The sequence below is a fragment of the Cheilinus undulatus genome, linkage group 18 (genome assembly GCF_018320785.1).
Source record: "Cheilinus undulatus linkage group 18, ASM1832078v1, whole genome shotgun sequence".
NCBI lineage: Eukaryota > Metazoa > Chordata > Actinopteri > Labriformes > Labridae > Cheilinus > Cheilinus undulatus.
In genome coordinates, this window is record NC_054882.1 from 28599877 (window position 1) to 28616956 (window position 17080).

Sequence of the window (17080 nt, forward strand, 5' to 3'; positions counted from 1 at the left end):
ATAGGGAGTTTAAAAAGCTAAATCATTTAGTTAAGTGATGATAATCCATTTAGCTACAGGATGGCGAGACACTTCTGGAGACTGGTCGTTAAGTCCTGCATATTTTGAGTGAGTAACAAAGTGAACATCAGTGTAATTTAAATGTCTAAAGTCATCTGAAAGATGTCTCCTCTGCCTGGACTAAAACACTTTTAGTATCTGCTATTAGGGCTGAAATGGGATGTTTTTGTTATTCATAGTTGGAGCATGTAGTCACATGATGATTATGTCTGAAAGAGGAAAAAAATGCAATCACAGATGGCAGTATTTACACACCAACCTAGGTTGAAGTACCACTTGTAGCTGTTTAATAACCACTGTGCTATGTAGAGATGCACAATATTATTGGCATGGTATCGGCAGATATAAAAATTTCTGCCAATATATACAACCAATATTTTGTAGTTAAGACCTAAACTTCTGTCCTTAAAACACACAATTCACAGTTTGAGAATGACCAATTTCACATATTTGATATCTTAAAACACATTTAAAGGTGTAAGGAATGATGATGAGTAAAGAAACAAATTTTAGCTTAAGCAGATCTGTTGGTTCAGCCTTAAATTCCACTGAAAAATTTGTTTGCATGGCCAAAACACACCTGTGCCTCAACAGCTGTCCCTAACACACACACACAAACAGAGGTGCGTCAACAGTCAAACTCCCCTCCAGCCACTGCATGGCCAGGTGCTTGATACCAGAACTGAAACCTGCTTGGGCATCGTCTCCCTTGTTAAGTTAAAAAACAATAGGAGCAGTGGTATTTCACCAGCAGATGAGACCTCCTGCTTAATTTACACCAAAGATGCCGCTAAATTTCTTTTGCAATGCCCTCAAACAGAGCTGCCACTATAGCAGTGGAGACTGACAAAGCTGTTCTCTCAGGGAAACACTCTGCCAGGCGTGACTGGCAGCGTCGGGAATAGAGCAGTGTTCTACAGTGCCAGAGCGATGGTGTGGGTTTTTGTTTACAGAAAAAAATGGGGGTGAGGGGCGCAGGTGGCCTAGTGCCCGGGTTCGAATCCGGCCTGAGGCCACATGTCTCTCCCATGATCTCGCCCCTGTTTCTGACTCTATCCACTGTTCTCTTCTATCATATAAAGGCACAAAAATGCCCAAAATAAATCTCCCAAAAAAAATAAAAAATTTGGTGTAAATAGCCACAGAAATTTTCATATTTGCCAATGCTGATAATTCATGTTTTGATACAATATCTGCCGATACTGTGCATCCCTACCGTTAAATGTTTCTATCATTACCAATTTTAAACACTGCACCTTTAATACATCACAAGCTACATCAACTTTCACAGTGACACTAGATTGAACCAACTGTAAGCAGTACTACTTTCAGTTAAAAGTAATAAGAATGAAAAGTCTGGGATTTTATGATACTTTTTTCCTAATGAACTGAACCCAAACTGTGATCCCAAAACTGACTTCAGAAGATTCAATAAATTTGTCATGCTGCCTTGAGAGGCAGCCACAATGGTGTAACTAATTGTGCCAGTTATTTTAGTTTGTTCCTCATAGCCTGAGTGGTAAAATTAGGAACTTTAACCATTTGGTTAAACAACAGCTATCTTTCTGTTATCTCAAGCTCTCGTTTTCCAAACTAACTATAAACTCAAATGACATTTTCCAACTTATTTTTCCAAGTTACTGCCTATCTGTGCAACTGTTTTTCATTTAATCAGATGGCAACAGCTGCATCCAGACACTGTTTCTCACATAAACACCTTTTGTTTAGAATTGCAAATGCTTTTTTTCTTCCTAGAATAAAATTTAAACATTAAATTTACCAACAGGCTGAATTCACCTCACAAACTGTATTGTCAGCTATTTCTGGCTAGCTGCAGTCAGTGTTGAGATACTGGTAATTCTGTTAAACCATATCTAGTGATTCCTTAATACACCAGCAGCTTTACTTTTCATACCAGAAATAAGATTCAGAATTTATCCAAATTGAATTTATGATCAGGTAATACAGCAGATGTAGACAAGATCGAGAGACTTTTTCATAAACAGCACCAATGCTTCACCTCAGCTAGATAGCCTTTAGAGTCACTGAAAGCTTGTATTTTTTCCTTCTGTGACTGCTGAGACAAACTACAAACACACCAGATATTTGCACACTCTGGAAACACTGGCTAACTGGGATTAAACCATGCAGGTTTAAGAGTGAGGTTACTTGATACAGCCCTTTATAAAGTGTTGCAATTTGAATCAATGTCGAAAGATATGGCTTGAAATATAAAAAACGCATCTATGATAGCTGCGCTCCTTTAGAATGAACAGAAATCAGATGAAAAGAACCTTTACAGAGAGTAGAAACCCTGCTGCAAAACACTGTGCTATTTAAAAACATTTCCAAAGACTGACTTCTCCACAGCTCTGCTCACATTGTGATTGGATCACAGAGTTAATCGCATCATAGTCAAAGAACTCCCATGCCAGTTCAAATCCAATATCAGGGATGTGTACAGAAGCTTAAAAGTAAATATTTTGGTTTGGATTATAACTTGCTTCTAGTACTTTTAAGATGCTTCTTAAAATCTACAAAACCCTAAACTACACAAATAGAAAGCTGTTGTGAATTTTATTTCTGGCAGCTTTAAAAATAAAACAACAAAAGGCAACGGAAGTGCTTCAAAGTAAAACCATTCAAAGCCTAGCTCTTGCATCTAAAATAGATGTATCCATGGGCTCACACAGCCAGAAAAAGTCTGAGATTCAAATAAATAAATAATTAGAAGGTAAAAGAGGAGGTGAGGTGCTTTGGCCTGACATGATGAAAAAAAAAAACACAGACATGGGTTTTCAAGTCTTGAATAGCTCAATTCAGAGTCTTACCTATTTGCCTCTCTAGGTCTGCTGCTTCATCTGGGGTGGCCCTGGGCAGAACCCCTGGGTCACTGAAGCTGGTTCTTAGGAGGGTCCCCAGTACAAAGATAAAAAGCACACCCCCTATGACTGGGATAACTGGAGTCAGCTGTAGCGCCAGGAACGGACAACTAGGGGGGAGACAAGAAGAGACGGAGAGAGAAGGAAGAATGAGCAAACAGTGAACAAGAGACACATTATTTAGTTTGGGCTGAGCTAGGAAGTAAAAATGTGAAAGTTCAAACTGCTTAAAAAATCAGCAAACAGCCTGAGGGACAGTTGTTTTCTCCTTCTATTACACTCTTCTTTCTAGTGCTTTAAACAAATGAAACTGTAAAAACACCAAACTGTACTCAAATAGCAACTGAATTTATGAACGGTCCTTGTGACTTATTGCTTTGGTTGACATAAGATACCTCTAGATAAACAGGCACACATCTAAGTGTCAGCCTTGGGTGTTGTAATCTGTCCTAATGAGACAATCTAGTGTAATCCCATTAAACGTTCAATGGTGTAGGTTGTTATTACGGTAATCACATTTAGCCAAATGGGTGGTACACATGCTGCTGCATACTATTGTATTTGTCAGTCAACCAAAGAGTAAAATAACTTGAGAGATGATGTTAGAGACATTAAAAAAATACCTAATCTACAGTTACAGTAAAGCTCAATGGGGGATTGTAGGGCATCTGTGACAAAAAATTCTGTTTATGTTAGGGGGTTTAATAATCCATTGATGGGGATTAATACATCGATTGGTTAAATATCGAGTAACATGGGTAGATATAGCCTATGTTTTATATTGGAATTACTCTTGCATGCTATCTCTCTGCTTTGTGCACATATTTTGGACATAGAATACAGTGGGGGGGCTTGTCACCTTTTGTGGCCAACTAAGCTTTAAACTTTTATCTGTACACAATTGCCATTTTAGATTGTTTACAGATAAAAACTAAACCCCTCACGCTATCTACGGTACTCATGGCTGAAGTAGTACTAGATATGTCTGATCTAGGCTCTGCAGCTAAACAGAGAGGGGAAAGTCCGCTGTTGAGTGCGTCATTGGAGGCTGGTTGTAGTCCAACATCTCATATTAAAAAAGATAGGAATATAAGCTCCAGGAACTCAAAGTGATCGAAGCGGGACAGTAGCTAGTCTAATATCAATCTCAGGCTCCTGAATTAAGGCTAAACGATTTGGAGAAATAACCTAATTAGAAACTGATATTTTGTAACACGTTTCAGTTAAATAAATATTGCACCTTCTGTGATTTGCAAATTGCAGCAAGCCATATTGCTATTCAATCTAAATTTAGATTAACTACCCAGCCCTATTCTGAATCTAATCCAGCCAAATAGATTGTGGCTTATTATGTGATACTGGATACTGTATTGTTGCCCAAAGAATTGATATTGTATTGTATGTGACATCAGAGAATATCGCACTGTAGACCAAATAATTGATATGCAGTATTTTATCTGGTGTTTACACCCCTGGTTTACACATAATCATTTTAAGTTGTTTTACAAAGTTGGGAGAACCTGATAATGCCCTTCACATAAATGATTCCCAGTCTTGTTATCACAGTGAGGAATACTGGATATTAATGTAACACAGGTATCAGATTGGTATCAGTGTCAGCACTGGCAGATACCCAAAGCCTGCGTATCAGAATGGTATTGGAGCTTTAATGTGAAGCGTTGGATCAGTGCATCACTTTTTTAAAAAGTGGCAATAATGCTATCTATCAGAAAAATGCATCTTGCACCTGTTCTTCTGTTCTATTTTTTCTGTCTCTATCCACTGTCTTGCCCTCAGGCATAAAAATAATCTTAAAATAATTTCAAACTGTAGAGACCTTTTATAGTAGGGAGCACATTTTTATTACAATGTGTATGAAAGTGTTATGATGTCTATCATCAACCTGTAACACCATCTCACCAGCCTTCAGATGGTAGCACCCTGGGAGGGCAGTTACATCCGCAAGATTTGTGCCAACAACAGTTATTCTGGAAAACCAAGCCAAACTATATTTAGGCTCACTATGTCGGGTCCTGTCAAAGACAGTGGAAAGGGAGGATGTAAATCACAGACCTGAAACGGTAGATCTGCTTATCTCTGCTAATTGCTCTGCTCTAACATGAGATGAGTTCTTCAGCACCCAAAAGATCAGCCATCATATGAAACCCTCTCCAAAAACAGAAGATCTATAAAGAGGATTTAAAGATTAAACTCAATCTTAAAGGTTCAACCAAACAACCAATTCAGAGTGCTGTAAATGTACAAAAGCACACTGTCCCGAACTCAATTTCCCCACCTGAGTGGACACTGGCCTGTCCTACTGCCCCTCTACATCTGGAGTGAGGGTTCAACTAAGCAGAAAACACTGGGGTGTCTGGGACATCAGCATGGGGCTGCAGGCAGGACAGCACTGTGCAGCACAAACATTTCTCCAGTTAGAAACTTGCCTGGAGGGCCAGAGGTCGTTGTACTGGACACTGACTGTGTCAATGTGAGATATACACAGTACATGTCAGACACTTGCTAGGAGGGAATACACTTTTCATTTCTTTGTGGCTTTTCATCAGTCTCAGTCTTCTGAACTTGGCCAGGTGGAGGCAAACCACCCAGTGCTTCTTCATGAAACTGTAATTAGAAACAGCGAATATTCCCATATCTGGTCGAAGCAGAGCTACAAGCCATCTTTCTGCACTTTTATCTTCCAAAAAGCCGGTAATTGTTAAAATATAAAGCAACTCTTTACCCCCTGCCTGTCAAATACTTGTTTTCTGCAAACATTGTGTGTTTAACAGTTGCACATCCCTGTTGTTTCTCTCTATATACAGCACATGGCACACCACAAAGTTCCAAAATTACAATCCTATATTATCAAATAACACTTGAGCCCATCAGTCATGAGAAAGAAACATTTTTGTGCCTACATTTTACAAGACAGAAAAACACTTTGGTTTATGTACAGCTTACTGAAAACATGATTTTAACAGATGCAGAAAATGTTGTCTTTATCTGTTTTGCAAGTGCATAAGGAAAGCTGAAAAAAAAACAGCACAGCGTATGATATTCTTCTGCTTTACAGCGAAGAAGAGGCAATATGCATGTTTTCAGGAGGAACAAGTCTGCATCAACTGCCAGAGAAAAAAACAAATAACAGAAGAATCAGAGAAGATATCTGACCATTAAATCCGTGCAGAGAAGACAACTGCTTAAAAAAATGCTAAAAAGGGATGACTAGTCTCGTCATGCATGAAGAGAGAGAGCTCGGTTCTTTGTTTTCTGTCTGGAGAGTTGAGTGCTTAAAAAATGTAACATCATCATCACACGCCAAACACAACCCAGCCTGCTGTTAGCTATTAGTTAAACTCAATAATTCACATTAGAGCCTGCAGGATTTTTCGCTCTTAAGAAAAGACACTTAAATTGTTCGCTTTTCTAATCAAAACTGAGATTTATTCACTGCAGTTTTTGTAAACAGCAGAATCACATAAAAATATACAACATTATGACACAACAGTATCAACACAAGAAGCTCAGCTGACAAAAGAGCTGGGCAATAAATTGATACGGAGGGGGACTGAAATAACTTTGGTAAGATGATAATCTCTCACTGTTTTTGGATTGTGTGTTGGATCAATACACAGGAGATAATAACATAGTTAGCCTACCCCTTCTCCATTGCAATGCAAGAATTGGTCTGCAAGTGAAGAAGTTGCAACCAAGAGGCTCAGAAGAAACAGTGAAAGTTACTTTCTCTTATGTGTTGCATAACTATTCAGGCGTTTAAGGGCTCCTAGAAACAAGTTGAGCTAATGTTAGCTGCAGCTCAGCTTGGAGCTCCTACTGGCTTTATGTGTAGGGTCAGGAGTATTATGGTAACAATATCATTTCTTGCTAAAGAGCATTTAGTTACTGATTCAATAGGTCTGGAAGAGGAAAAGCCCTTTAGAAATACAGCTCTTAGTAAAACCTCAACACTGACTACATTTGCATGCATAGTCATCTTATTATAGAGACTCCAGCAACTACTTGGAATTACAGGAGTAGCCTTAAACTGGGTTGAATCATACCTCTCAGATCGATCTAAGTTTGTACATGTTAATGATGATTCTTCTACATACACCAAAGTAAGCTATGGTGTTCCTCAAGGTTCTGTGCTTGGACTGATTCTTTTCACCTTTTATATGCTTCCTCTAAGTCAGGGGTGTCCAGATTTTTTCCATTGGGGGCCACATACAGAAATTTTAAGGATGGTAGAGCCACTTATATATATCTCACCTCATTATTAAAGTTAGTAAGACCATCTCAATGTTTGTTTAGATATGCTCATTGATTGGGTATACTTAAATGGCTAGGAGATGGCTGATAAGGCAAATGGCCAATCTTTTCAAGGATTTTAGGGAGGCCAGTCAGATTTCAGGGGGCCCAAGTCAGCTCTGGCTACCACTGGCCCCATCCCTGGAACAGTGTTGGTGCTGCTATTTGCTGTAATCCATTAAGGCATTATAAACCAAGATATCTTATTATTTTGTTGCAAATGTTTTAACTATTTATAGTGTCGTTTTAATTTAGGCCTAAAAAACAGCTATAAAACCTAGTCAAAATGTTTGTGTACAGTATTAGCATGGTAGCACTGCCTTGATTAGAAACTAAGAAGAACAATACAGTGTAGCACAAGCTTTATGCTCTATTGAGGGCCATATTTAATTTAATTCAAAGAATTCTAGGGGGGCCGATCAAAAATAGGCCATGGGCCACATTTTGCCCCAGGGCCATAGTTTAGACACCCCTGCTCTAGGTGATGTTATGAGGAATCATGCCATAGATTTCCATTGTTATGCTGATGATACCCAGCTGTGTGTATCCATGAAGTCTGCTAACATTAATTTTATTGTTATTATTAACTCCGCCAAGGAGGTTATGTGATCAGGTGGGTTTGTTCGTTTGTTAGTTTATTTGTCAGTTAGTTTGTTTATTAGTTTGTCAGCAACATAACTCAAAAAGTCACGGACGGATTTTCAGGAAATTTTCAGGAAATGTCAGAAATGGCATAAGGTAGAACTGATTAGATTTTGGGCCTGATCCGGCTCACCGTCTGGATCCAGGAGTTTTTTACAGGATTCTTTACTATTGGGAGACAGGGCTAATGGCCGAGGTCTGCGCTGTTACCACTTCACACCAGGAGATGGAGGACATGAGTAACTTCAATCCCAGTAGCATGTTTTTGGTGTCTTTCTATTCAAAGTTTTGGAGTTTATAGAGTTTGAAAGATGCACACCCGGTTGAGGAGACGAGTCAGAGCTTAACAGAGAGAAAGACAGCGAATTGTAGTGAGAATACTCACAATGCTGGGAGGAATAGAGGAATATTCACCCTCTGCCATGACTTTCAGTCCTCCGGTGAGACCATGGGTGAGACTGTCAGTGCATCTGTTGGCTAGGCAGGCAATGCTTCCGCCATGACAGTCCACACATAGCGAAGCCAATGCTTTGCTTCACCGTGACTCCACCCCATAGGGCAAGGAATAATTGGCGAATTAGATTTTGGGAGTGATCCGGATCACTGTCTGGATCCAGGAATGTTTTTAAAGGATTCTTCACTGTTGGGAGATAAGGCTAATGGCAGAGGGCTGCGCTCTCTGAGTGCTTTTCTAGTTTGTTTTTGTTATTATTATTATAATAACTATAATTAGTATTATTATTATTATTAATGATATACACTGGTCTATAATAATACACCAGTAGTGTGGTCTCAACCTGCCCTCTTTGTAAAGGGTCTTGAGATAACTTTGGTTATACTGTAAATTTTTGCAAATATTGATTGATTGATTAATGTTCCCAACCTTTTTCCTTGGAGCACCCCCTACTTGTATTGTAAACTACAAGGAGCCCATAAAGTGCAAGAAAAACACTATATAATACTACATATACTGTAGTATATATAGGCCATATCGCCCAGGTTACAGCCCACTGTTTATTGCTGCCTAAGTCTCAAGATGGCTGATAATTCCACATTTTGTACCATTTTCTGACACTGTCTCATCCACACAGTCTGTCCAGGCTCTCTTTTGTTGGACTAGTCACGCATTACATAATCAAACCCAAGAATTAAAGGTGCTAATAAGAAATCACTGCAGGTTGTTAAAAGCTTGGCAGACCTTGAGTGGAGGAGCTACTTCTGTAACACTTAGCCTGAAAGCTGAAAACGAAGGGTCAAATCATTTTTACAGTATTAGAGACATAAAATCTGCAAAGTGAATTAAAAGTCCAATATTTTTTAATCTTTCTGCATCATGTAGATCAATGCTCTACTTCATGAAAACATGAACAAAAAGGAAAGAGGTGAAGGAGATGAACAGGACACTGTTCCGAGAAGCAGTGTCTCAAAATGTTGAGCTTGAGGGACAAAATGAAAAGACACAGGTGTGATAGAGAGCAGTGGGTCGGTGTAACAGAGATCTAACACCAAAGGAGAGGGATGGATAAAATATCAAGCCTACTTCTCCCATTAGTATGGATCAACTGAGATGTGGACAGGCTAGAGGTAGACAACATCTGGCTTGGTTTAAAAGTGCCCTGAAGGTATCATTCCAGAAATCAATTGTTATGAGTCACTGAACATGAGCAGGGAGAAAAATAAGCAATTCCCTTTTCTCTGTGCAGACTTAACATGGACTATGAACCGGACATTTCCAAAGTTGCATCTTCATTTCCCTTTTAGTTTGATACCAGATCTTGGTATATTTAACTGGGACTTTGGGGGGCTTTGTTGCCATGGAGACAAACAGCATCCAATGTCAGACATGGTGAATTTCGAACAGGAATGTGGTTACCCTGGAAACAGCCAAAAGAGTGAGCTGAAGGAAGAGAAAAGAAACAAAAAGACTTTCAACAAGACAGAGACAGCATGGTGACATTCATTACTATCAGTTTAAATGTCTGAACAAACCATGTGCCTGATGGGGACAAAGGCTGAGTTATGGTGGGATGTGAGATAAAAATGGAGCTTTGTCAACTAATGCTGACCACAGAAAGTTGAACAATTAGGCAGGAGACATTCCTCTCAAGACAAGCAGTGACTAAATTAATGACAACTTTGACATGGAACAGCAAAAAATATGCCTGAAACACACAAACTCAGCCTTAAGACACAGTTAAATAGCAACTTTATGGGGCAGAAATAATCAGAACTGATGGCTCAACTTCTGTATTCTCTCTACTCATAGTCTGCCATTTTTCTAGGATTTTATGTTGAGGGTGAAAAGCTCTGTTGTGTGTCATACAAAAGAAAGGAATCTAATCAATCTATTTTTATGACCAATTTCTGATTGATCAGCACCTAGAAAGGCAGTGGGAAAAGAAGGCTTGGCTTTTTCAAGGACAATAAAACTTGGCTACCATGACATAACATCAAACATTATGTAACCATATCTAATAACCACTACAGAGATTACATTAGCATTTGATAATGTCACAGCAGTTTCCCACAGGATTTTATCAGACTGTGGTGAGGGGGTCTGAACTGTCTGGGGCATGCTTCCCCTGGAGAAAAATGTGTACATTATGAAATAGAATGCTTCAATCTCTTGCACTTTTAGAGCAAAATTAAGAGGTTTATTCCTGTTGGATTTGTCAGTCCACATTACTGTTGTCCTACGGGGGTTGTTTATATTATATTGATACTGATACAGCTTATCGGTCCATGTCCTTATCTATTGATACTTCCCTATTGTTTGGTGGAACAACAAAATGACATTTTTAAAAGAAGAGGTATGATCCGAGTAGAGCTTCAGTTAAAAAGTTAAAAAGGACAAAGTCCTATCGGTTACATCGATTCTATATTGTCAATAAACACATTTACAATTCAAGTTACTTGTCAGAAATGTTATATTTTTTCCTTTATGTTGTATTTGAACTCATCATGACATTTCACTTTTATTACTACTACAAAACTCTGTAGCGTTTTTCATAGTGGATCCAAGTAGAAGTTGAGGGTAAGCACCCTTCAGGTCAAGCCAGTGTGAAGACTGCATGCAACTTCCAGTCAGCTGACTTTTTTTTTCAAGCCAGCAGCTGATGGAACCATTTCTTAGTTTAGAATGTAAGAACTGATGTATGTTTTTGCACCAGTGATATGATAAAAATAACACCCAAGGGGGTCCTTGTGGAACCAGGATTCAACCTCCATCTCTAGTCGAGTGGTTCCCAACCTGGAGTCCACACACTCCTATGGGTGGTGCCAAAGATCTCAGGGGGGCACAGGACTCTGTCTGCTCTGAAATAGTTAAAATCAGATGTACCTATATTATTCTAAAAATAATGATTAGAAACATCATTTACAAAAGCATATTAGGGCACTCCTAAAAGATACGAAAAAAAGAGAATCCAGTGGTTTTTGGGCAAAGAAGTCAACCCTCAAAACTTCTGAGATTACAAACTCAGGATTTCTGAGTTTGAAAAGATTAAAATTTATGAGGAAAGAATCAAAATTCCTGAGTTTTAAAAAGCCTTAAAGGGGACATATTTTATGCTTTTAAGCCAAGTTTATATTGGTCTCAGAGGTCCCCAGAACATGCCTGTGAAGTTTGTTGCTGAAAAAACACTCCAGTATAGGATTTTTGCATGTCTAAAACCCCTCTGTTTCAGTGCTTCTCAGAATGAGCCGTTTCTGTGTCTTTTGCTTTAAATGGTAATTACCTGTCTGACTCCGCCCCTGACCACACCCCTCTCGGGAAATGGAAGTGGCACTCCAGATGTTACAGTGTTAACATGTGTACAAAGTTAAGAGACAAAAGTCTCTTTTGAGAGGAACAAGTGTATGCAGGCCTATTATATTGGGACTTAAAAACAGTTAAATTGATGTTTAATTGTTCCAAGTCAGTCCTGGGGGGGCTTAGCTTCTCTTTGATAAAAAAGAAGGGGCCTTTGGACACAAATTTTGGAACTTCTGGTCTAGTCCAACAGTGATAATGGTAGAGTTGTTTCTTTTTTACTTGTTGACTTCTTTGGTGCATACAGTATCATTTTAATTTATTTGAGGCTACTTATCTAAAGCTTGTTACTGTCTGGTGTCTTGGATGCAGTTCTGTAAATTCATGCATGCATAAAGGTTTTTGCACACTGAGTCCATTATTTTGAATACGTTTTTCAGGTCCGTAGTCCAATTTAAAAAAGTGTTATGCACTCAAACCTTGATGCATTTATTTTTGTATTCACTGCGGAAATTTGTAGAATGTGCAAATGCTTTTGTACTGCAAAGAGAAAAAAGCAGTTGGGATGAATCTAATGTTCTTTCACTCATTAAAAAAACACATTGGGTCCATACTTTGACAAATCTCCATATGGCACAGGTTGGTGAGTCAAACCACTTTGCCAAGTTGGAGCGATGGAGCACAACTTTTCAGTCCCATCCATTTGTCAAATGGGTGTGAATACAAATCTTGACCGGTATTTATAATGTTCCATGGTTGATATCCACTTAATACTAGTTTTTCAGGGCTGATATTGATTATTCCTGTTTGTGTGACAGATAACCAATATTTTGGAGAGTTATGCGATTATTATGATGTGAAAATGTGCTTATGGTGGCAAAATGGAAGAAAATAAACAATGTACTCCTAGCGCTATTGGCCTGAGAAACAGCACAGACTAGCAGCACTGTCACTCACTGTGTCACTGGCGCCCAGGCTTAAGTACTGACTGGCTGGTGTTCATGTGACATCTAACCAATCAGACTGTTGTATGCAGAACATTTAATAAAACTGTGGGGAGTAAAAAATAGAGCCAGAGGGGAACACACACTTTACAGTGGAGTCAAAGTAGCACACTTTTTCCGATACTATTAATAATAGGGCTGAACAATTTGGGAAAATAATCTAATTGCGATTTTTTTACCCAATATTGCGAATGCAATTTAATATGCAATGATGTCTTAAGTTCCTCATCTCGTGTATTTTCCAACAAAAACAAGCAACAATTTATTCTATATATAACCAACATAATATTAAATTAAACTAGGGCTGAACAATTCGGAAAAAATATCTAACTGTGAAGATTTTGACTCATTTTGCAAATTGGATATGAACCGTTGTATTAAAGGGAATGATATTCCAAAAACATGCCACTAGAATGATTGCATGATATGTAATGCTTAACATCTCTGCTGCAAAAAGTTTTAAACTGGTATTTCGATACAAATTTCAGGATAAAGAAATATTGCACCTTCTGTAAGTTGAAAATTGCACCAGGCCATATTGTGATTTTAATCTAATTTGCGATTAACTGCCCAGCCCTAATTATTAATCAACCAAATTCCAAAAATCAGCCTCAATAATTAGCCTGCTGATCAGTTAACGCCTTCATAATACAGTGGCAAATCACAGTGAATAACTTGAGATTTCAGTGTGAAAGAGAGAAGGGAGCTGCAGCCACTGAGCTGAATAAGTTAAAACCCATTTGAACTTTTGAAGCTAATATCTGCCAATCCTGATATGATGCTGATAATATCATTCACCCCTAGTCATCATGTATGTTTCTTCTGACTAAAATGTATCCTTTTCCCAAGATTTTCTACATCATTGTCATTCCAATATATCAACAAATTAACAGTGGAGTATAAAGTACAAATATGGCTCATTCCATAGGCAGGGTGTAGCTTGTTATAGTGCTAAAGCAAAAATAGAAGCTTCAAAACCCCACTCATTCTGACACATGCACTTCTTGCAGAAGTTATCAGATTAGATCGCATAATAAACAAGCTTTTATTTTAAATCACCTTACAAATTAGAAAATCCATGTATAACAAAGTCTATTCACTTATTTACATTAAGAAATGGAAGCCTTAAGGACTCTGAGCAGCCTCAGTTTGTCAGAGGTGACAGTACTGAAGTCTGCGTCAGGCATTACTCACATTAGCAGTGTTTCCTGAATTGTGACAGTCAGCTGTGTGTGAATAATGCACTAAAGATCAAGCTCACTCCATGTTGGCTTCCCAGAGCTAAACACACTGGCACATCATTAATCTTTGCAGCAGATAGGTTGCTGCCTCAAAAAGAATTGTGTTAAGGACTGATTTAAGCTTTTACCATCCTGGATCTGTTTCACTCACACGAACAAGAATTCATCATGATGGATTGTGAATTTATAAAAATGTTCCTATTGAACAAATTAGTTGTTTTTACCCACATTTACAGCCAAGTTTGTTTTAGCTAAGCTTTGACCAAACATAGAAGATAAAGAACTGAAGCAGTGCTAATTTAAGCTCGTTTCAGACACACAATTCACATTTCTAACCTTAACAAATGTGAAGTGCAACTGCAGAACATAGTTTGGTTTGGAGTCAAGTCACAGACTTAATCACTTCTTGCATTTTTTACATGCATTTATTTGAGGAGTATATCTTAAACCCACCACTGAAGCATTTTCACTTATTCTATGTACATTCAGTTTGAGCTCTGAGAACAAGATCAACTGTCTTTGCTCAACATTAAACACTTTCCAACAACATTTCAGCTATGATATTGGGAGAAGCTGCTCTTCTTAGTACAAAAACACAAGCAAACCAGGAGTTCTGTTGGATTGGATTTCTATATACATCAAATTGGCAAAAGAAGGGAAGGATTGAAATTTTACCAGTTTGAGGGAACAAAATTTGATTGACAATTGTTCAATAAGTATCATCCTTCCACTTCAATATGGTCCCTGCTGGTTAAAAAACACAAAGCAAGTCAAATACCAAACTCAGGACTTTGAAACTATTCAACAAGCAAATCTGTGGCAATTCAATGTCATTGCTGCCTCCTATTAACAGTCTATGATCATCCACTGAGACGAAAAGAGAACTATGGTTAGATGAAAATAATACCACACTTACTTCTAATAGGACTATACTTTATATATATTTCATTACATGAGATTGTACAATAACAACAAATAAATGTTAGGCAGATATAAGCCCATTCTCTGGACTATCAGAGAAGACAGTCCAGTGACAGTGAAGACAGTGAAGACTTATATTCAAGTACCCCCGTCATCACACTGCCCTCACTTAAAGCCATGCAGGTAAATGAACAAAATCAGACTCTCTTTTCTGCTGTTCTCTTCATACAAACTGAAATGTATCAGTTGACATGCTGACAAATGTTTGTGAAGAGAGTGAGACAGCAAGTTTGATCAGAGTCTAGACTCCAGACAGATGTCAGCCCATCTGTCTCGTACACAACTGTGTGAACATTGACTGTGTGACTAAAGGGGGAATCATCAGACTTCACTGTATGTTCACAAATCACTCTTTTTAAATCTAGTCTTGCAGCCAGATACTATCTGGAGTGCATTTATAGAACTACACTTATATGGCAATATTTTCTGCATGTATCTTCAATTTAAATTACTGAAATATGTCCCAAGAAAACATGTTTCATGATAGCTTTCTGGCTCCTTAAACAACTAAACGAAAATAAGATAGAAACTGAGCACAAACTTGCTGATGCTGTCATCCTGCTAAATCTTTTCAAAGCTCTGCTTTTCAGCAAATGTCATCTGTGCAGTAGTGGGACATGTGATTATTTCCAGAGAATACCAAAGGTAATCTTTATTCTTCAATGGGGTCTCCCGAGGTTTTCTGACTCATTTGTGTCCCAAAGGGTGCACTAATCTCAACAATAATCCAATCCAGATTACCGTTATCACATTTCCTATTAAATCCTCTTATGATGCCAACCAGGTTTTCAAAACTCAGCAGGGAGTTAAGCTTCAGGGACTTTCATCTCTGCTTGATGTAACCATGTGAAGCTAGCTTTACTGGACCCTGCTCGCCGCCTGTCCTTTCCGTGTCACCTGAGATAAACTCCAACCTTGTTAACCTTCTTCAGAAATGCATCTTTAACGGTAATATATACTCTGTGATGTGCAAAAACGGCCACCCAAACATAGAGCTTGGCAATTAATCAAAAAATAATCGAAATCAACATTTAGAGCCTATAACCAACACAAACCTGCCATGTCAATTATTTCAATTTTTTCCCCTGTAATATCTCTCTACTAATGTACCAGCTCCTTTAAAACAAACTACTGACTGTGTAGTCACATGATAGGTAGCCAGGTGTCGCAAGGCATGTAGCCTGCTGGAAATCCCAGAGAAGAAGAAGCGCTAGTTTCATTTCAGCTGATGAGTATTTTGAGTTCTGTTGTCTTAAAAAATAAACATAAATTGATCATCTCTGCATGTTCCTTTCAGTTATTAATTTGAAAATTATACATATATTTTAAAGAACAAACAGAGTCAGAGGCTGGGAGTGGAATAATCGTTACATTAATCATAATCAAGATAAAAAGCCCAATTAATCATGATTTTGATTTTTGACATAATTGTCTGGCCCTACCCAAACATTGATCATTCATCTTCAGAGACACACAATAATAAATAAGGCTACAACTCCGTTAAGTGCCTGCTTTAAAGGAGATATAATTTATCAAGAGGAAACATCAAAGTGATGCCATGCCTAAAAAAATAATGTGCTAAAAGTTGGCTTAGAAATTAATTTCATGTAACTGGCTTTGTAGCCCTTCATTCAAGGGTCACAGCTCATGTAGGCTGCAGGGATGCAAAGCTTTGTCATCTGCTCCCTGCATTTCTGAGTGCTTGTAATGGTAGGCATGTGCAGCTCATGAACCTTTGCTTAGCTGTTGGTCAACTCAGTTATAGCATGGCATGCTTTTAATCATATCCAATATAACCAAAAACGAATTAATACAACTGGGATTTACAGCCACCATTTATCCTGATATCTCTACTGCATGGCATGGCTCCAGAGGACACTGATTTTTCTGTATAAATTGAGAAGCCATCCAATCTGTAAATGATACTCCAAACATTTGCCACTCAAATGGCATTGTCATTGCATTACAGAAAATATAGACAAGCTCAGGAAAGCGGTTTATTAATCCTGAAGGAAATTCAAGAGCTGGACATGCCTCCTATTAACAATAAGATGGAGTAGATTCCACAGGAAAAAGACTACTATAAAGTGTCTGACATATTTCTACACTTGACTACGCAGTCGAGTGTGATGTGTCTGTTTAAACTTGTTCACCCACTTGAAAAGCTCTTTATTGAAGCAAAATCACAGCATGTTACATTGGACTTGA

General features: G+C 38.2%; 1 protein-coding gene across 5 annotated transcripts in view; it reads right to left on the reverse strand.

Annotated features, from left to right (window-relative positions):
* LOC121526661 (palmitoyltransferase ZDHHC14-like) overlaps positions 1 to 17080 on the reverse strand; it is a 78720-nt gene that overhangs the window by 49604 nt on the left and 12036 nt on the right. For all 5 annotated transcript variants that reach the window (XM_041813332.1, XM_041813331.1, XM_041813336.1 and 2 more), the window contains exon 3: positions 2892 to 3052. In XM_041813332.1, the coding sequence (XP_041669266.1) occupies positions 2892 to 3052 (161 nt within the window). The remainder of the gene's footprint in view (positions 1 to 2891; positions 3053 to 17080) is intronic.